The 22,477-nt window shown below is 40.3% G+C and overlaps 2 protein-coding genes and 1 long non-coding RNA gene across 6 annotated transcripts in view; 1 reads left to right on the forward strand and 2 right to left on the reverse strand.

Moving 5' to 3' along the window:
- The window catches only part of LOC139533039 (zinc finger protein ZFP2-like), a 319,515-nt gene that overhangs the window by 249,234 nt on the left and 47,804 nt on the right, over nucleotides 1-22,477 (forward strand). The window lies entirely within an intron of this gene.
- LOC139533046 (zinc finger protein ZFP2-like) overlaps nucleotides 1-22,477 on the reverse strand; it is a 55,473-nt gene that overhangs the window by 16,098 nt on the left and 16,898 nt on the right. Inside the window, exons 5-6 of one of the 3 annotated variants that reach the window (XM_071331243.1) lie at nucleotides 13,882-14,130; nucleotides 8,395-13,260 (exon numbers count right to left, since the gene is read on the reverse strand). In XM_071331243.1, coding sequence (XP_071187344.1) covers nucleotides 12,428-13,260; nucleotides 13,882-14,130 — 1,082 coding nt within the window. In that variant the 3' untranslated portion in view covers nucleotides 8,395-12,427. Of the gene's footprint in view, nucleotides 1-163; nucleotides 346-8,394; nucleotides 13,261-13,881; nucleotides 14,131-22,477 lie in introns of those variants that run through there. The other 2 variants (XM_071331244.1, XM_071331242.1) reach the window with 2 other exon arrangements.
- LOC139533090 (uncharacterized) lies at nucleotides 20,344-21,762 on the reverse strand. Its single transcript, XR_011666689.1, has 2 exons — nucleotides 21,495-21,762; nucleotides 20,344-20,610 (listed from the first exon to the last, which is right to left on the reverse strand). It is a non-coding gene; the product is annotated as an uncharacterized lncRNA (long non-coding RNA).

The raw sequence follows: 22,477 nt of genomic DNA on the forward strand, positions 1-22,477 counted from the left end.
TAACTTGTAAAATAGTTAACGTTCTCACGTTCTTCACTCGGCTTGACACACAAATAACACATCAAACCTTTACCAAACGTGATAATACCTTAACGGATGTATTACCTAAAATGGTATGACATGTTCTTTCGATATTAGAAAGTTTAAACGTGCTATTACATACCTGTAGTAATAAACAGGTAAACGAATGTTATCTTCTTGACTGCACCGTTCTGGCGTTTTCTTTACACTGAAGAATGTTTCGCTTCTGTCCGGAACTTCCTGTCCCCCCACTAACACTGTCCGTGCATTCCGGGATCCTTGGGATGGCCCTACCCCATTACATGAGAAGGGGTAGCTGCCTCCTCCGGGACATCGCTTTTGCATAGAGTTGATCAAGCTGTTGATTGTGGCCTGTTGTCCCATCCCAGCTAGCACAGTGGATCTGGGCCGATTCCGACTGAAGAGTCGCGGCACTCCGCTGAGAGTCAGACTCGGCCGACGTCTTGTGGCCGGAGTCTTGGCCGCACTAAGCAATATTACCTATGGCTGGGTTTGCGGGGATTGAGCTCGGGCGGATTCCGGTGTGAGTTATCTGGCCCAAATGTATTATTTGGAGCTTGGGCCGATTCCGGTGTGCGTTATCTGGCCCAAATGTATTACTTGGGACTCGGGCCGATTGTGGCTACTCTCTGGCAGATGATTACACGGGCTGCTTTATATAATTAACATTTCATTATTATTTATTTTTCACTTTTTTCTCATTGTTTCTGTGATAAAAAAAATACTATTTAACATTTTAATTAAATTATTTAAGAGTCCTGTTTAATTTATATTTTAGTATTTTGATACTTTGTGCAATGCAATTGATAAGCATTAAAAACTTTTCGGATGGAGTGTCCCGAGTGGCGCGTTACTGCAGATGGTAGTTCGATGACGGTGTTGTGCCGAAAATCTGCCCCCTGCCAGAATATATACAGTTTTGAACTTCAAACAGTTTATTTCATTTAATTACACACGAGGAAAAAGGTGGTTGCCCATCATAAATTCATGTACAAACATTTTTCATTACATTCGTGTCATTTAGCAGATGCTCTTATCCAGAGCGACTTACAGGACAAATAAGGGTTAATTGCCTTGCTCAAGGGCACAATGCCACATTTTCACTTAGTCGGCTTGGGATTCAAACCAGCGACCTTTCAGTTACTGGCCCAACACACTTAATTAACCGCTAGACTACCTGCCACCAGATCAATTAACTTCCAATATAATTATTCAAATACATTCATCAATGACTAAAATAATGAATCAAGTATTAAAAGTCAGTTTAATGTGGACAAAATGGGGCCGTAGAGAGAACACTGTGCTTCAGCGAGCTCCCGTGGCATTTGTAAATTTATATTTTTACATTAATCTCCTAGCTTGAAAAAGTGGTAAAATTGGCTAAATAAGTTATCCTACAATGAGTCTTGACGGCTATTTCTCAAAAATCTCCGACAACATGCCCAACAGTAAGAACTTGACCAAAACCACCATCCCTGTAGATGTGCAGGAGGAGCTAGCTAACGTTAGCGAAGCTAACCCCATTGCGGATCCAGGCACAATGGACCTGGTGATTCAAAGGATGACGGATAACATTATTAAAGTGATCGATGTTAAGATATAAACGGTCTTGGAAGCAATAGCAGGCCATTCAGCGGAACTACAGAGGGTTGTCAAGCGTGCGGATGAGGCGGGAGGAAGAATTGCTACTGTGGAAACTTCAACTACATCTATGGACACTAAGGTAAAAGCACTTGAGAAACAGGTGCGCGAAATGGCGGAGCACATTGACGACTTTGATAATCGAGGACGCAGATGCAATATCCGTGTTGTGGGACTCCCGGAAAATTCTGAAGGGACGCGTAGGGTAAAATTCTTTGAGGAATGGATCACTGGCTACCTACAAATGGACACTAAGGCTGGTCGTGTGAAGCTGGACAGAGCCCATCGCTCTCAAGCAGCGCCCACGGCCGGTGGTTATAAAGTTCCACAACTTCACCGACCAGCAGCGCGTCATGGATGCGGCTAGAAACATCGGTTCTTCTGACTGTAGTCAACCTAAAGGTCCAAAGGTCTCATTCTTCAATGATTATTCCACAGCGGTTGTACGAAGACGCAAAGCGTTTGATGAGGTGAAAGCTCGACTCAAGAGAATGAAGATGGACAACGCACTGCTGTACCCGGCCACATTAAAGATTATGGTCAACGGATCGCCTAAAAAACTCTACACACCCGAAGAGGCTGCTGCGTTTGTTGACTCTCTCGGGTAAATAACTGTAAGCTGCTCCTCCGCAGCATTGGATACATTTTTTGTATTTTTTTTATAAATCTGATCATGAAACAGTGGTGTGAGTTCTCACGTGTTCCTGTTCAGTAATATTCGTATCATTCTTATTTTTCTTGTCAAAGTAACTGCCACTATAGCTCAGACTGAGATATGTGTGAATCTATATTGGTGCCCAGGCTTGGTTTAAGGTGGAAGAGCCTCAATCTTCTTCTATTGATTTTCATTTCCATTTATATAAAGGATGAGGCTATTGGGTGGCAATGCAGACTTAAGAGTCTACATTGGAAAGTTGAAATCCCCTGCATGTTAGCTAGTGGGAAAACCCCCTTTTGGATCTTTACATGTTTAATTTTTGAGTTTAGTATAGTTCGAGTTTAGGGTTCATATCGTTTGTTTATGCTCAGTGAGATAGAGGAGAGTTCAACACATGGAAAAAGGTACCACCCCATTTTTACAGTAGGATTCAGTCTGGATATTGAATGGTCAAAGTGCAATGGCAGGTAACAAACTTTGTGTATGTACATGGAACATTAGAGGGAGCCATAACCCCATTAAAAGGAAGAAGGTACTGTCTTTTTTGAAAAAATAAAATATTGATATTGCCCTGTTGCAAGAAACTCATTTGGATGATAAGGAGCATCTGAAATTGCAACAAGGGCGGTTTGGTCAAGTGTTTTTCTCATCATTTACATCCAGAAGTAGAGGTGTAGCAATTCTTGTGAAAAAGAACCTACCCCTTAAGGTGTTGAATAGTGTGAAAGATACATATGGTCGCTTTGTTATAATTAATGGTACTTTACAAGGGCAGAACATTTCCATAATTCATATTTACTCCCCCCCCCCTGCCCACCCCCCCAATTTCCTCACTAAGGTGTTTCTAGACTTTTCAGAATTAAATTCAGACACTGCAGTGGTTGGAGGAGATTTTAATTGTTTGTTGAACCACCTTATTGCTAAGTTTCCCAGCGGTATAGCTTCACTCTCTCCTCAAGCTAAGTCACTTAAAGCTATTTGTGATGATCTGGGGTATGCTGATGTTTGGAGAACTTTTCACCCCTCCAACAGAGAGTTCACTTTTTTCTCTGCACCTCATGGATGTCAGACTAGAATAGATAACTTTTTTATGCCCAGGACGTCCTTGCAGTCTGTTTTATCCGCTAGGATAGGAAGCATAGTCATATCTGATCATGCGGAGGTGATCCTGATCCTGGACATAAAACTCAATGGGGCATTCAATCTGTCAAGACATTGGAGGTTGAATACAACCATTCTTAAAGACCATACATTCACATATTTTATCACAGAGTTTAAAGCATTTTTCTCTAACTCTCAATCAACAGATAACCCCTCGCTCTTTTGGGAAACCTGTAAAGCGTACGCCAGGGGTCTGATTATGTCATACACAGCCACTAAGAGGCGGAAAAAGCGTGAAAAGCAAAAAACGTTAGAGGGTGAATTAGGAACTAAAGGACTACATTAAAACTCCCTCTCCTGCCCTATTAAAGGAAATATCAGTCCTTAGATTAACGTTGGACTCTCCTAACACAGGACGCTGAAAAGAAAATGAGATTTGTCAGGCAAAGGCTATATGAACATGGCGATAAGCCAGGAAAGTCCTTGGCGTACCTAGCTAAAAAGAGAGCTGACTCAGTCAATTGCTACTACTACTGATTCTGATGGCAATCATTTATATGAAAATAAATTGATAAATGACTCAAGAAATTTTATGCAAATCTTTATGCCTCAGAACTGACAAATAACGCACCCAAATTAATGGAGAACTTATTTTCTAAGTTTGAGCACCCTACTATCTACGAAGAACAGAGGTCTCTCCTTAATGCCCCTATTACCGAGGAAGAGATAATGTTCGCAATTAAGAAACTGCAAAATGTTAAGGCCCCAGGACCAGACTGGTTTTGTAGTGAGAAAGAGGAGGAAGGGAAGCGCTACTAAGGTACACAATAGTACATTTTGGTAGATAGAAGGTGCTCTTTGGTAAAAGGGGTAAATTGGTCATCAAAAAGAAAGGAGGACCAAGGCACTCTTCATATAATTAATTTAAATGCCTTTATTAGTATGGCATGTTCAATAGAAACAAAGTTTTTTTTAAACCGACGCGTTTTGGCTGCATGGCCTTCGTCAGGGAGTACAAAAAAAAAGAGAATACCATGTCCTCCTTTGAACAGCTTTTCCAATTAGCCCTAATTAAAAGAGGGAGTGGTTACAAAATTGATTGGACACACCTAGTAAGCAATAATATACACATTAAAAGGTGAAATACTGTAGCTATGTTATCATAAACATACAACTCCAAGCTAGAAGTATCAGAACACTTAGAAAGGTAGTTCTAACCTTAAATATGACTGGGAGAAGTGTCAAGAATAAGAAAGCAATATATTCCATAGTACACTAGAACACAGCAAAACATGAACAACAGTCTAAACATAGCTGAGGGCAATTGAGCAAAATGTCCACTAGATGACAGCAAATGGACCTATCACGACCCTAGAGGAAGGGTGAGAAATCCATATCTTCATTTAAACCAGGGTATTTAGTGGCCTGTAGTTTGTAAATCCAAAAACGTTCCCTTTGGTTTAACTGTTTAAGACGGTCCCCTTTTCTAATAGAGGCCGGAATATGATCAATACCCATAGCTTGTAGGGAGGCAGGGTTGCCATGGTGTAAGGACTTGTAGTGCCTTGCCATGGGGTAGTCTTCATTGCCTACCCGTATGGCGTACTTGTGTTCCGCCAAGCGATCTTGAAGGCGTCTCTTTGTCTGTCCAATGTAGAACACCTTGCACTGTGGACATTCCAATCTATAGATGACATGAGTGGTTTTGCAGTTAATGAAATGCTTGACGTAATACTCCATTTTGGAAGCTGTGTCAACAAAATACTTCTTCTGTGCAATATTTCTGCAATGGTTGCAATGGTTACATTTAAAAGAGCCCTTGAGTTTGTGGTCAAGCCAAGTTTTTTGAGAGTCACCCGGAAGATAACTGTGGACTAATTTGTCATTTAGGGTAGGACATCTCTTAAAGCTTATGACTGGTGGCTCAGGAAAGACTTGGCATAGTAGCGTATCACTTTGGATGATTCCCCAATTATTTTTGATGATTCTTTTAATGTTCTCTGCTTCAGTGCTGTATTTTGTAACAAAATACACTCTCTCTGATGTATCACGAGGCACTCCCCTTCGTAACAAGTTCTCTCTGACAAGTAATCCAGCCCTTATACCTGCATCTTTCAGGACCTGAATGCTGTAGCCCCGATTCAAAAAGCGATTCTCCAATTCAGCAGATTTGACACTGTAGTCTGTTTCCTGATCGCAAATTCTGCGGACTCTTTGGAATTGGCCATATGGAATATTCTCTTTTAGCCTTTTGGGGTGAAAGCTGTCTGCCCTCAGAATGGTATTCCCATCTGTAGGCTTCCTAAAGATTGATGTGTGCAAACAACCTTTGTCATTTTTACTAATGTCGAGGTCCAAAAAATGAATGTTATCCTTTCTGTATTCCATAGTTAGTTTGATGTTAGGGTTAATGCTGTTAAGGTATTGGTGGAAGGAAATAAGTTCATCTTCTGAGCCGGACCAAAACAGGCAAACATCATCAATATAGCGTCCCCACCATATAATCCGGTCAAAGAAATGGTTATTAGAAGGATCCAAAATGAAGTCATTTTCTCATTTACCCAAGTACAAACCAGTGTAGGAAGGGCTGTAGCAAGCTCCCATGGCACATCCTTTGACCTGTTTAAAAATACAGTCCTGGGAGATAAAGATGTTATGATTAAGAGTCCATTCAGTCAGTGAGACAATGAATTCTGTAGGGGGCATCTCAGTTTCAGGCCGGGTACTCAAGAAATGGTGCACCGCTGCCAAACCTTGTTCATGCTCAATGGTGGTGTATAGAGACTCCACATCCATGGTGACTAAAAAGGAAGCTGTACCTATATTGTTCAATTCCTTAATTTTGTTCAACACATCTGTGGTATCTTGAAGATAGGCTGGGAGTGACGTCAGAAAAGGCTTAATAAAGTAATCAATGTACTTAGAGATGGGTTCTGTCAGACTTTCATTACCACTAATGACTGGTCTGCCTGGGGGATTTTCAAGATTTTTGTGGATTTTTGGAAGAAGGTAAAAAGAAGCCATACACGGACTGCCATTGAAAAGAAATTTGAACTCATTGTCTGAAATGTAGTCATTCTCCTTAGCTTCTGTGAGGATCCCTTTCAATTCAGTTTTTAGGTCCTCTGTAGGGTTGAAGGTAAGAGATTGGTAGAATTCATCATTGTCTAATTGACGGTAGACTTCTGTCACATATTTGTCTTTACTCCACACTACTGTAGCACCACCTTTGTCTGCTTTTTTAACTTTCTTGGCAAATGTATTTAGTGTGGCATTCTAGACGATGGGACAAAAAGTGGACTTGGGCTTACAAGGTGTTTTTGAGGGAACAAAAACCGCCTGACCTGAGACACTGACGTCTGTAGTTGGAGAGATGTTTTGCTTGTACCAGGCCTTCAGATGTAGATTCCTGTAGAAACGAAATAGGTCAATCTTTGTATTAAATTCATTCGTTGAATATGTGGGGGCAAAGGACAGTCCTTTAGACAATACCCTTATGCAATCATCAGAAAGGGGTTCTCCAGAAATGTTGATCACAGCCTTGTTCTGGTCCTGCTCCGTGTGGTTGGATAGTCTTGATTTCTTCCTCCCCCTCCGTGTTGGCCTTTTCCGCGTCCTCTCCCTCTCTTGTTGAGGAACCTGCGTGACTCCTCTTCCTGATCTAAAAAATCTTGGGAGGAGCTGGCCTCTTAGCGTCTGGGGTAATCCTCATCGTCACTGCTTGTAAAGTTGAAAGAAACAGATCTAGGCTTCCTTCTCTGCAGATGTGATTCTGAATTCTTGCATGTTGGTTTTCTCCAGGCAAAGACCTTGCCATGGCCTGATCCTGATCCTTGAGCCATTGCGTGATATGTGTAACCACTCATTTTCAAATGACCAGCTCCCTCAAACGCTGAGAGAAGCCAACATATCACTTATTCTCAAAAAGGGAAATTAAGGACCTTAAGTCATGCAACAATGTCAGGCGGCTTCTTAATGTAATTCAAGCCTACCAACGAAGTGCTATGGATGGTCTTGTGCTCTCCCTGGATGCTGAGAAAACATTTGTTCGTGTGGAGCGGTCTTACCTATTCTTTGCTCTAAATAAATTTGGTCTAGGGGACAACTTTATAAAATGGGTGAAAGTTTTATATGATGATCCTCAGGCTGCTGTCCTTACTAATGGGCTAAGGTCAAATAGCTTCTCTATACACAGAGGTACCAGACAGGGCTGTCCTTTGTCCCCTCTCCTATTTGCACTCGTTATGGAACCACTGACCGAGGCCATCAGGGTAACGCCTGCTATACAGGGGCTGCTCATTGGTGATGTTCACCATAAAATAAGCTTGTATGCTGATGATGTCCTGATATTCATCTTTAGTCCCGAGACTTCAATTACATTTCTTATTAATATTATTGAATTATTCAGCGAATTCTCAGGCTACAAGATTAACTTAACTAAATTAGAGGCTATGCCACTTGGTAACCTTCACTCTGTACCTAATACTTCTCCCCTCTTCCCTTTTAAATGGTTTCCCTCAGGTTTTACGTATCTGGGTATATTTGTAACTCCTAAATTCCAGCAAATGTACAAAGCCAATTTTGTTTCCTTGTTTGATACAATAAGACAGGATCTGGAGCGCTGGAACTCTCTTCCGATTTCATGGTTGGGTAGAATATCCCTCTTGAAAATGAACATTTTACCTAGACTACTTTACCCAATCCAAATGATCCCAGTATTACTCTCCAAAAAGGTAATAAAGGATGTAAATGGATGGCTAAGTTCCTTTATATGGAGTAAACGCAAGCCAAGACTTAAGATGGCAATATTGCAGTTGCCAAGTTCTATGGGCGGCTTAGACCTGCCCAATATCAGGTTCTATCAATGGTGTGCCCACCTATGTTATATTTCTGACTGGATCACAAACGATTACTCCTCTATTTGGTTAGACATTGAGACTTCTCTTTCAAAATATCCCTTACAGGATCTTTTATTTTTCAGAAGTTTCAAGTCTGTAGAAGATCACTGCAATAATCCCATTACACTTAACACACTCAAACTATGGAGGTCAGTTCAACGTTTTTTGGGAAGGTCCAAGCTAACCTCTGCTCTTACCCCAATTCCTAATAACCCAGATTTTGGTCCATGATTGCTGGATGCTGGCTTTAACTTTTGGCTTAATAAAAGGCATACGCAGACTAAATTACTTATTTGCTGATAAGATTTTATTGTCATTTGAGCAGATGGTCAAGAAATATCGACTCCCAAAGCAGGACTTTTTCCGCTTCCTACAAGTAAGACATTATATTCTGAAGAGCACCACCTTAATTGGCAACCCTGATATGTCTGTCATTGAAAGAATGCTTTTTTCCCCACAAATGATGCTTTAAGGTCCTTTTCTGCTGTCGACACACAGAGGGTGAAACAAGTGTGGGAGAAAGTATTGTCTGTTACTATTGACGAAGAGATTTGAGGACAATTGGAGATATGCAAAAACAATATGTAATCGTACTAGAGCAATCTAATTAAGAATAATACACAGATTGCATATATCCCCATATCGCAGACATGCTTTTAGCCCCTCTTCCTCTTCTCCTAAGTGTCTTAAATGTAAAACTGATACAGGCACCCTAACACATTGTTTATGGTCATGTACCAAAATACAAAGATACTGGTCTGGTGTTCTGCAAGAAATTGAAAAGATCCTAGGGGTTGATCTAGAATTAGACCCAGTTTCTTTACTGTTAGGTCTCCCTAGTAGGCATGTTACTTCTGTGGGTAAGAGGAGGCTTTACAACATCCTGACCTTCGCAGTGAGGAAAAACATCCTTTTATAGTGGATTAGTGACATGGTTCCTTCTATTAAAGATAGGCATAAAATACTATTTAAATGGGTGCCACTGGAATATCTGACATGTACATTGCATTCTAAAACAGATCAGTTCTACAAAGTATGGGAACCCTATCTAAATTACCTAGAACCTGAGGTATCAGCTATTATGCTGCAAGGATTCTCTTTGAATGGTGGTGATCTATGTATTTCAGAATTACACTGTAATTCACTTTTATGGGTGAAAATTGTGAAATTCCAATAAAAATACTGTTACAAAGTCAATTTAATAAACTATTAGTTGATTCAAAGCTTGTTTATCATTAAACAAAAGTTGTTTAGTAATAAAATAATCCACCCAAACTAATGTGAAAAACTGATCATTACACCATATCAGTTAAGAACAAAATTCTTATTTACAATGACGGCCTACCCCGGGCGACACTGGGCCAATTGTGCGCAGCCCTATGCGACTCTCAATCACGTCCGGATGTGATACAGCCTGGATTCAAACCAGGGACTGTAGTGACACCTCTTGCAGACCGCTGCGTCCGTGTGTGTGTTAACTATTTAACTGTACTAGAATGCTTAAAAGGCCGCTAAAATGTTAAATATCGGTATCGGTCTTTTGGCAAGGAAAATATCAGATATCATATTGGCCAAAAATGCCATATCGGTGCATCCCTAGTACAAAATATTTGAAACATATTGAAACATATGAAACATGAAACATATTGAGTTGCACCCCCCTTTGTCCTCAGAACAGCCTCAATTCTTCGGGCATGGACTGTCCCAGGTGTCGAGTGCGTTCCAAAGGGATGCTGGTCCATGTTGACTCCAATGCTTCCTACAATTGTGTCAAGTTGGCTGCGAATGGATCTACTCCGAATAGCTCGTTCCATCTCCTCCCACAGATGGACAAAGAAGTAATGTTCTTGGAACCATTCCTGGACAAACCTTGTGGCATAAGACATAATCCTGCTGAAAGAATCCATTTGCAGGTGGATACACTGCTGCCATTAAGGGATCCTTTCAAACATTTCTCAACTTTTATCAAGGGGCCCAATTTGTGCCCTGAAAACACACCCCAACCATCACACCACCAGCCTGCAATGCTGACACACGGCGTGGATGCATGCAGTGGTGTAAAGTACTTAAATAGTTATTTAAATCATTTTTACTTAAGTAGTATCTGTACTTTACTATTTATATTTGACAACTTTTACTTTTATTTCACTAAATTCCTAGAGTAAATAATACTTTTTAATCCATACATTTTCCCTGACACACAAAAGTACTCATTACATTTTTTATGATTAGCAGGACAGAAAATGGTCCAATTCACGCACTTATCAAGATAACATCCCTGGTCATCCCTACTGCCTCTGATTTGGCGGACTCACCAAACACAAATGCTTTGCTTGTAAATGGTGTTGGAGTGTGTAAATGGTGTTGGAGTGTGTAAATGGTGTTGGAGTGTGTAAATGGTGTTGGAGTGTGTAAATGGTGTTGGAGTGTGTAAATGGTGTTGGTGTGTAAATGGTGTTGGAGTGTGTAAATGGTGTTGGAGTGTGTAAATGGTGTTGGAGTGTGTAAATGGTGTTGGAGTGTGTAAATGGTGTTGGAGTGTGTAAATGGTGTTGGAGTGTGTAAATGGTGTTGGAGTGTGTAAATGGTGTTGGAGCCCCTGGTTATCCGTAATATAAAAAATAAAACACAATTGTGCTGTCTGGTTTGCTTAAAAACTTCTTAAGGATCGTACACCTTTTAAAATTTTGGCCTAAAACGACATACCCAAATCTAACTGCTTGTAGCTCAGCACCTGAAGCAAGGATATGCATATTCTTGATACCATTTGAAGTTTGTGGAAATGTGAAATTAATGTAGGAGAATAACACATTAGATCTGGTAAAAGATCATACAAACACAAAAACATGTGTTTTTCTTTTTCTTCTTTGAAATGCAAGAGAAAGGCCATACAGCCAGCAGCATACCACCCTGCATACCACTGCTGGCTTGCTTCTGAAGCTAAGCAGGGTTGGTCCTGGTCAGTCCCTGGATGGGAGACCAGATGCTGCTGGAAGTGGTGTTGGAGGGCCAGTAGGAGACACTCTTTTCTCTGGTCTAAAAAAATATCCCAATGCCCCAGGGCACTGTGTAGGGGGACTTTAAAATGGGTGTCCTGACTCTCTGAGGTCATTAAAGATCCCATGGCACTTATTGTAAGAGTAGGGGTGTTATTCCCAATATGGCCCTCAAACCATCATGATCACCTAATAACCCCCAGTTTACAATTGGCTCTATGTGTAATTTAGATTTTGGCCACCAGATTGCAGCAGTGTGCAAAGGTTCTGACTGATCCAGTGAAGAATTACATTACTGCACTGTCAAGTCTGCCAGGAGGTTCCCCAAATGTGCTGAATTGGTCAATTGATACATTTAAGTACAAAACTATAGAGAACATACAAAAATGCTATGGTAATAAAACATTTATGTTTACACACTGCCAGGAATGTCATACATGATGGATCATTAGCTTATACACTAACTTTCACACATCTAGATGGCTGGGCAGGGTGGGTGTGGTGCCAGAGCCAGCAGGTGTTCCAAATGTAGAACCCAGTTCCTACATTTGAATATAAAAATAGATTTTAGCAAATTAAACTATGCTACATTTTATCTCTGGGACCCTCAGGATGACAAATCAGAGCAAGATTACTGAATGCAAGTACATTATTGACCTTCAGAGGTGAATGTATTAAACCAGTTGCCATGATAAAAGTTGTTGTGCACTCTCCTCAAACAATAGCATGGTGTTTTTTCACTGTAATAGCTACTGTTAAAGTGGACACTGCAGAAGATTAACACGAATTTAAGCTTTCTGCCTATATAAAGACATGTCTATGTCCTGGAAAGTTGGCTGTTGTATACAACATCATTTTAGTCACATTGGAGCACGTTATCAACAACCGTCCCGGTTAGAGGTTAATTTAAAGAATTTGAAATTATTCACCTTTACTTTTGATACTAAGGTATATTTACAACCAAATACCTTTAGACTTTTACTTGAGTTACTCTTGTCAAATTAAGAGGAGTAGTAAGGCTTCTCTCCTGTGTCTGTTCTCTAACGACATTTTAGCTCAGCTGTTGTTTTAAAACATTTTCTACAGTCAGATCAGTGGTAAGGCTTCTCTCCTTTATGTTTACCTTGGTGTCTTTTTAAGTGGCACAATTGAGAGAAACTCTTTCCACAGTCAGAGCAGGAGTAAGGCTTCTCTCCTGTGTGTGTTCTCTGATGGACTTTTAGCTCAGTTGATGTTGTGAAGCATTTTACACAGTCAGAGCAGGAGTAAGGCTTCTCTCCTGTGTGTGTTCTCTGATGGACTTTTTGCTCAGTTGATGTTGTGAAGCATTTTACACAGTCAGAGCAGGAGTAAGGCTTCACTCCTGTATGTATACGTTCATGTGTTTTTAAGTTGCCCAGTTGAGAGAACATCTTCCCACAGTCAGAGCAGGAATAAGGCTTCACTCCTGTATGTATAAGTTCATGTGCTTTTAAAAAACCCTGTCGAGAGAAACTCTTCCCACAGTCAGAGCAGGAGTAAGGCTTCTCTACAGTGTGCACTCTCTGATGAAGTTCTAGCTCAGTTGGTGTTGTGTAGCATTTTACACAGTCAGAGCAAGAGTAAGGCTTCACTCCTGTATGTATATGTTCATGTCTTTTTAAGTGGCCCAGTCGAGAGAAAATCTTTCCACAGTCAGGGCAGGAGTAAGGCTTCTTTCCAGTGTGCACTCTCTGATGAACTGTCAGAGTCCTTGATGTTGTGAATCTCTTCCCACAGTCAGTACAGGAATACGGATTCTCTCCTGTGTGTATTTTTAGGTGTATTTTTAGCTTTGATAGAATTTGGAAAATCTCATCACAATGTGGGCAGTGGTGAGACCTCTTAGCTCCATGATCTTCCTGCTGTTTCTCTCTGGATGTAGAGAATGTCTCAACATGGTCTCCTGTGTGAACAACATCAGAAGAACCAATCAGTTGGTGTGATATACATGTCAATCAAATCGATATTATGAAGCCCTTTTTACATCAGCAGATGTCAAAGTGCTTAACAGAAACCCAGCCTAAAATCCCCAAAGAGCAAGCAATGCAGATGTAGAAGAAAAAAACACCCTAGAAAGCAGAAACGGAAGAAAGAAAGGTAGAGAGGAACCAGGCCCTGAGGGATGGCCAGTCCTCTTCTGTCTGTACCCGGTGACATATGTATTCATATCAGTAGGCTGTACAACACAAAAGGGGAATTAAACTATTCTAAAAGTGAGTAGGAGTCCTCCACTCACTATCACAAGGTTTAGTAACTACAAGGACTCATTTCATAGAACTTTAAAACACTGGCAGTGTGTCTACTTCACTTCTTTAGTCTACTCTCTGATCACGCCAGACAGCCCAGTGGATAAAACAAATGCTGGCAATACTGGTGTCAAACCATGCAAGTGTCAGTAGCATGAAATAATTTCTACCTTCTCATTGAAACAGTTCATCATGAAATAGTTCTACTGCAACTTTTCATACACAGTGGGACGTTGGAATGAATAACACAAGCTTAGTTAGATACAACCTGCTTTTACCATGACTAACAGATTTCCCAATCTTCTCCTCCTCTTCTTCATCTTTAATGTTGACATTCAGTTCCAGTGTTTGACTGCAGTCTTCCAGCTTCACTGATGCCATCTCTGGATCCTGCAGTGCATACTGGGCTCCACTGTCACAATCAGGACCCAGTGACTGTAGGTTTGGACTCAGTGTGGAAGGAGAGAGGCAGGCTGGGTTTGTCCTCACTGTGGATGATACCGGCTTCAGACTTAATTCTAGTCGTCCTGTAGTAACAACGAGTAACAGACAAAAAATTATTGTCTTGACAGTTCAGGCACTTTCTTTACTCTCAAAAATATATATTATATTTATTTTTGTTCAATTATTTAATTCAGTGCTTGACTTGGACTGAAATAGGTGCCAGTACTGTTCATATTTAGGTGCAGCAGCTCCACAATTCTGTTAATATTAGCTAAAATTCTATAAGAGGAACATGAGCTCAAACACTAGAAATATGAGGTGGCGGTAATCAGCTCCTGTCCATCTCATTTCAAAAGATGAAGTAGGTAACAAAACATTAATTCATTCAAATTGGACAAAGTACACGCTTTAAAATTAGTCTACACAACGTAAATGAACAAAACCTATAGTAGATTTCCCAAATGCATAAATGACTCAAAAACCATTTAGTACAAGGTTGCAGTATGTTTTAGGCAGCATTATGTACTATTTTCCTGAGTAACTGTCTTCACTGTATTTCACATCAAAAACCTGGGGCTGTGCATTGTCATGCTGAAACATGAGGTGATGGCGGCGGATGAATAGCAGGACAACGGCCCTCAGGATCTTGTCATGGTATCTCTGTGCATTCACAGGTGTGCCAAGCTTGTAGCGTCATACTCAAGCTTCAAGGCTGTAATCGCTGTCAAAGGTGCTTCCACAAAGTACTGAGTAAAGGGTCTAAATACTTATGTAAATGTAAATTCCGTATTTGTCATACTTATAAATTTGGTAAAATTTCCAAAAACCTGTTTTAGCTTTGTCATTATGGGGTATTGTATTATTATGGGGTAATATATTTTATAATAAGGATGTAACGTAACAAAATGTGGAAAAGGTCAAGGGGTCTGAATAATTTCCCAACGCACTGTATGCTGAATCCTTTCAGCAAGGTTGCTTCCCCTCCTCTCTAAGGAGTGTTTTACTCTCATTCTGAAGCCTGATAAATCCCCAACAAAATGTGAAAGTTAGACCGATATCCCTTCTGAACTCCCACTCAAGAATTAGTGCTAAAGCCTTGGCCACGAGATTGGATAGACTGCTCCCATATCTAATACACCAAGACCAAAATGGCTACGTGAAAAACCATCAAGGTTTTCACAATGTGAGGAGAGTACTAAACATAGTGCACATGTCAAGGGTCCCCCGATACTGCCATACTCTCACTTGATGCAGAAAAGGCATTCCATAGAGTTGAGTGGTCTTATTTCAAGTGCTTAAGAGATTTGGGAACTACTTCTGTAAAACGGATTAAGAGATAATATACCGACCCCACTACAGATGTAGCCACTAACAACTTGATTTCACAACCTTTTAAGATTTTTCGGGGCACGAGACAAGGATGTCCAGACAGTCCAGGGCTCTTTCTTTTAGCTATAGAACCCTTTACCATTGCAGTAAGGGCCCAACCGTCAATTAGTGGAATTAAAACAGATTTTGAACATTGAGTGGACCTGTATGGTGATGATACCCTCTTATTCCTAACAGATCTAAAGAACTCTTCCCTCTCCAATTTAATTAATCACTGGTCAGTTTTTTGAGTATAAAGTTGATAAAACCAAACCTTCCATCCTTTTCCTCAACAAGCAAGATACTGAATCCAGTTGTACAGCATCTATTTGTGAATACAGAATAAGGTTTCACATATCTTGGTAATTCAAAATCACACCAGAAATTAGCTCGAGCTCAACAAACTATGAACCCATGGTAACGAATGCAATATAATCCATCAACAGATGGACAGCATTGCTTGTATCTATTATTGGTAGAATAAATAGCATTAAGATGAATATTCTGCTCAAATTCCTTCGTCTATTTCAATCAATTCCTCTGGCTCCACCAAAATAAAATAGTAGGTTTGTAATTGTTGATTGTCCTAATTGGAACTAATAAATGTGTAAAAAAAATAAAAACAATGAATGATGGAGGCCACTGTTTTCTTGGGGACCTTCAACACTTCAAGGGGCTCCCGAGCGGCGCAGCGGTCTAAGGCACTGCATCTCAGTGCTAGAGGCATCACTACTGACACTGGTTCGATTCCAGGCTGTATCTCAACCGGCAGTGATCGGGAGTCCCATAGGGCGGCGCACAATTGACCCAGCATCGTCCGGGTTAGGTTTTGGCCGGGGTAGGCAGTCAGTGTAAATAAGAATTTGTTCTTCACCGACTTGCCTAGTTAAATAAAAGGTTAAATAAAAAACTAATTAACACTGCAGTAATGTTTTGGTACCCTCCCCCAGACCTGTGCCTCGACATAATCCTTTCATGGAGCTCTACGGACAAATGTGTCTGAATAATTGTACACATGTAGAAAACCAATAATCATTACATTTAGCGTCAAAACAGCAGTAAAAATGTCTCACTGCTGCACCCACACTGCCTGCACTGAAGTCTGTTGACGCAGACCGACTGGGCGCTGCCATTTTACCAGCTTGTGAATTTTTCCTTTCATGGAGCTCTACGGACAATTCCTTCGACCTCATGGCCTGGTTTTTGCTCTGACATGCACTGTCAACTGTGGGACCTTATATAGACAGGTGTGTGCTTTTCCAAATCATGTCCAATCAATTGAATTTACCACAGGTTGACAACAATCAAGTTGTAGAAACATATCTAATGGAAACAGGATGCACCTGAGCTTAATGTCGAGTCTCATAGCAAAAGGTCTGAATACTTATGTAAATAAGGTATTTCTGTTTGGGCTTTTTTTTATGTATAAAATGTGAAAACATTTCTAAAAACCTGTTTGCGTTGACATTATGGGGTATTGTGTGTAGATTGATGAGGAACATTTTTAATTTAATACATTTTAGAATAAGGCTGTAATGTAACAAAACGTGGAAGAAGTCAAGGAGTCTAAATACTTTCCGAATGGGAGAGGGGATACCAAGTCAGTTGTACAAATGAATGCATTCAACTGAAATATGTCTTCCACATTTAACCCAACCTCTGAATCAGAGAGGTGCGGGTGGCTGCCATAATCAACATCCACATCTCCGGTGCCGAGGGAACAGTGGGTTACCTGCCTTGCTCAGGGGCAGAACGATCGATTTTTACCTCGTCAGCTCTGGGATTCGATCCAGCAGCCTTTCAGTTACTGGCCAAATCTCTAACCACTAGGCTACCTGTACGTATTCATGTAAGAAGGCTGTGCAATACAAAAGGGAAATAAAAAACTATTAAAGAATCTCATAAGTCATGAAAATGATAAGGTGTATCATCAACTCAACATCATAAGGGTTAGTAACTACACACTCATTCTACTGCAACTTATCATGCACAGTGGGAAGTTGGAACGAACAACAAACTTAGTTAGATAGAACCTGCTCTTACCATGAGAAACAGATTTCCCAATATTCTCCTCCTCTTCTTCATCTTTAATGTTGACATTCAGCTCCAGTGTTTGACTGCAGTCTTCCAGCTTCACTGATACCATCTCTGGATCCTGCTGTAAAAACTGGCCTCCACTGTCATTATCAGGACCCAGTGACTGTAGGTTTGGACTCAGTGTGGAAGGAGAGAGGCAGGCTGGGGTTGTCTTCACTGTTGATGTTACCGGCCTCATACCTGAGTCGGAAAGTGGTATAAGAGAAACGGACACAAACATTATTGTCTTAAGTTCTGGCACTTTATTCTCTAAAAATATATTCTATTTTTTCTTGTTCAATTATCTAATTCAGTTCTTGACTTGGACTGAAATAGTTGCCGATACTCATTTTGGGTGCCGGTACTGTTTATATTTAGGTGCAGGAGCTCCACAATACTTTTGAGACAATACTTAACCTGTAGTAGATAAACGCATAAATGACTCAAAAACCATTTAGAACAAGGTTAGTTTGTTTTAGGCATCACTATGTGCTATTTTCCTTAACCTTGTATTCACTGTTTTACTTCAAAAACCAATTGTATGTCCTGTTCACACCATAGTAACATTTATAGATAAAGACAGAAACAACTGAATGTGTCTGAATATTATGACACATGTAGAAAACAGATAATCATTACATTTGGTTTCAAAACAGCAGTGCAACTGTAAAATTGTCTCCCTCTGCTGCATCCACACTGTCTGCACTGAAGTTTGTTGATGCAGATCGAGTGGGCGCCGCCATTTTACTAGCTTGTGAATTTTTCCTTTCATGGAGCTCTACGGACAATTCCTTCAACCTCATGGCTTGGTTTTTGCTCTGACATGCACTGTCAAATGTGGGACCTTATATAGACAGGTGTGTGCCTTTCCAAATCATGTCCAATCAACGGAATTTACCACAGGTTGACAATCAAGTTGTAGAAACATCTCAAGGATGATCAATGGAAACAAGATGCACCTGAGCTCAATGTCAAGTCTCCTAGCAAAGAGTGAATACTTATGTAAATAAGTTATTTCTGTTTTAAATATTTTATAAATGTGAAAACATTTCTAAAAACCTGTTTTTGCTTTGTCATTATGGCGTATTGTGTGTAGATTGATGAGAAACATTTATTTAACCCATTTTACAATAAGGCTGTAACGTAACAAAATGGGGAAAAAGCCATGGGGTCTAAATAATTTGCGAATGCACTGTATGTATTCATATCAGAAGGCTGGTACCGTATGTATTCATATCAGTAGGCTGGTACCGTATGTATTCATATCAGTAGGCTGGTACCGTATGTATTCATATCAGTAGGCTGGTACCGTATGTATTCATATCAGTAGGCTGGTACCGTATGTATTCATATCAGTAGGCTGGTACCGTATGTATTCATATCAGTAGGCTGGTACCGTATGTATTCATATCAGTAGGCTGGTACCGTATGTATTCATATCAGTAGGCTGGTACCGTATGTATTCATATCAGTAGGCTGGTACCGTATGTATTCATATCAGTAGGCGGGTACCGTATGTATTCATATCAGAAGGCTGGTACCGTATGTATTCATATCAGTAGGCGGGTACCGTATGTATTCATATCAGTAGGCGGGTACCGTATGTATTCATATCAGTAGACTGGTACCGCATGTATTCATATCAGTAGGCTGGTACCGTATGTATTCATATCAGAAGGCTGGTACCGTATGTATTCATATCAGTAGGCTGGTACCGTATGTATTCATATCAGTAGGCTGGTACCGTATGTATTCATATCAGTAGGCTGGTACCGTATGTATTCATATCAGTAGGCTGGTACCGTATGTATTCATATCATTAGGCGGGTATCGTATGTATACATATCAGTAGGCTAGTACCGTATGTATTCATATCAGTAGGCTGGTACCGTATGTATTCATATCAGTAGGCTGGTACCGTATGTATTCATATCAGTAGGCGGGTACCGTATGTATTCATATCAGTAGGCTAGTACCGTATGTATTCATATCAGTAGGCGGGTACCGTATGTATTCATATCAGTAGGCGGGTACCGTATGTATTCATATCAGTAGGCGGGTACCGTATGTATTCATATCAGTAGGCTGGTACCGTATGTATTCATATCAGTAGGCGGGTACCGTATGTATTCATATCAGTAGGCGGGTACCGTATGTATTCATATCAGTAGGCTGGTACCGTATGTATTCATATCAGTAGGCGGGTACCGTATGTATTCATATCAGAAGGCTGGTACTGTATGTATTCATATCAGAAGGCTGGTATTGTATGTATTCATATCAGTAGGCTGGTACTGTATGTATTCATATCAGTAGACTGGTACTGTATGTATTCATATCAGAAGGCTGGTACTGTATGTATTCATATCAGAAGGCTGGTACTGTATGTATTCATATCAGAAGGCTGGTATTGTATGTATTCATATCAGTATCAGTAGGCTGGTACTGTATGTATTCATATGAGTAGGCTGGTACTGTATGTATTCACATCAATAGGCTGTACAATACAAAAGGGGAATAAAACTATTCTAAAAGTATCTCATAAGTCATGAAAATTATGAGCCATATCATCCTCCACTCACTATCACAAGGGTTAGAAACTACACAGACTCACTTCATAGAACTTTAAAACACTGGTAGTTTGTCTACTTCACTTATTTAGTCTCCTCTCTGAACACTCCAGATAGCTCAGTTAATAAAACAAATGCTGACAATACTGGTGTCAAACCATGCAAGTGTCAGTAGCATGAAATAACATCTACCTTCTCATGGAAACAGTTCATCATGAAACAGTTCTACTGCAACTTTTCATACACAGTGGGAAGTTGGAATGAATAACACAAACTTAGTTAGATACAACCTGCTTTTACCATGACTAACAGACTTCCCAATCTTCTCCTCCTCTTCTTCCTCTTTAATGTTGACATTCAGCTCCAGTGTTTGACTGCAGTCTTCCAGCTTCACTGATGTCATCTCTGGATCCTGCAGTGCAAACTGGGCTCGACTGTCACAATCAGGACTCAGTGACTGTAGGTTTGGACTCAGTGTGGAAGGAGAGAGGCAGGTTGGGTCTGTCCTCACTGTTGATGTTACCGGCTTCAGACTTGACCTGAGTCTGCCTGTAGTAATAAAGAGAAACAGACACACAAGTCATTGTCATCTCAGTTCTGGCAATTCCTTTACTCTCAAAAAATATTGTTTATATTTAGTTGCAGGAGCGCCACAATACATTGAACTAATATTCTATAAGAGGTACTTGAGCTCAAACAGTAGAAATTTGAGGTGACGTACTCAGCTCCGCTGTCCAAGTCACGCACTGATCTAATTTCAATAGATCTGGTAGCTCAGCATTGACAACAAAACATGAATTCATTCACATTAGACAAAGTTTACGCTTTAAATCAGACTACACAACTTAAGCGCACTTAATCTATGGTAGATTTCCTGAATTCACATAAATGACAAAAACATTTAGTACAAGGTCGCAGTATGTTTTAGGCAACACTATGAACTATTTACCTGAATAACCTTGTCTTCACTGTATTATTCCAATCAAAAACCAAAAGGATTTCCGTTCACACCATAGTAATATTTATAGACAACGATAACTTAAAGTGTCTGAATATTAGTACACATGTAGAAAACTGATAATCATTATTCAGCTTCAAAACAGTAGTGCAACCGTGAAATGGTCTCTCTCTGCTGCACCCTCACTGCCTGTACTGAAGTCCGTTGACACAAACCGAGTGGCGCCGCCATTTTACCAGCTCGTGAATTTTACACAAAACTAATAACATGTCAAACGAATTCAGAAATCTCAAGTAAATATATTCTTTATGAAATTACCTTGAGAAAACGATGTACACCCACTCAGACAAACCACAAAGGCTCCAACTATGTGACTTGTAAAATAGTTATCGTTATCACGTTTTCACTCGGCTTGACACAAAAATAACACATCAAACCTTTACCAAACGTGATAATACATTAACGGATGTGTTACCTAAAATGGTATGACATGTTCTTCCGATATTAGAATGTTTAAACGTGCTATTACATCCCTGTAGTAATACATAGAAACGGACACTTAGCTAATCTTCTTGACCGCACCGTTCTGGCGCTTTCTTTACACTGGAGAATGTTTCGCTTCTGTCCGGAACTTCCTGTCCCCCCACTAACACCGTCCGTGCATTCCGGGATCCTTGGGATGGCCCAACCCCATTACTTGAGAAAGGGTCGCTGCCTCCTCCGGGACACATCTCTTTTGCATAGAGTTGATCAAGTTGTTGATTGTGGCCGGTGGAATGTTGTACCATCCCAGCTAGCACATTGTGGCTACTCTCTGGCAGATTACTTGGGACTGGGGCCGATTGGAGCTACTCTCTGGCAGATGATTACACGGGCTGCTTTATATAATTAACATTTCATTATTAATTTATTTTTCCATATTTTCTCACTGTTTCTGTGATCAAAAAATACTATTTAACATTTTAATTAAATTATTTAAGAGTCCTGTTTAAGTTTTATTTTAGTATTTTGATACTTTGTGCAAGGCAATTGATAAGCATTAAAAACTTTTTGGATGGAGTGTCCGGAGTGGCGCGTTACTACAGATGGTAGTTCGATGACGGTGTTGTGCCGACAATCTGCCCCCTGCCAGAATATATACCGTTTTTAACTTCAAACAGGTATTTCATTTAATTAGACTGCTCTTTTGCACACCAGTATCTCTACTTGCACATGATCATCTGATGATTTATCACTCCAGTGTTAATCTGCTAAATTGTAATTATTCGATTTATTGCCTACCTCCTCATGCCTTTTGCACACATTGTATATAGATTCTCTTTTTTTCTACCATGTTATTGACTTGTTTATTGTTTACTCCATGTGTAACTCTGTGTTGTTGTCTGTTCACACTGCTATGCTTTATCTTGGCCAGGTCGCAGTTGCAAATGAGAACTTGTTCTCAACTAGCCTACCTGG

Source organism: Salvelinus alpinus, chromosome 10 (assembly GCF_045679555.1).
Source record: "Salvelinus alpinus chromosome 10, SLU_Salpinus.1, whole genome shotgun sequence".
Lineage (NCBI taxonomy): Eukaryota > Metazoa > Chordata > Actinopteri > Salmoniformes > Salmonidae > Salvelinus > Salvelinus alpinus.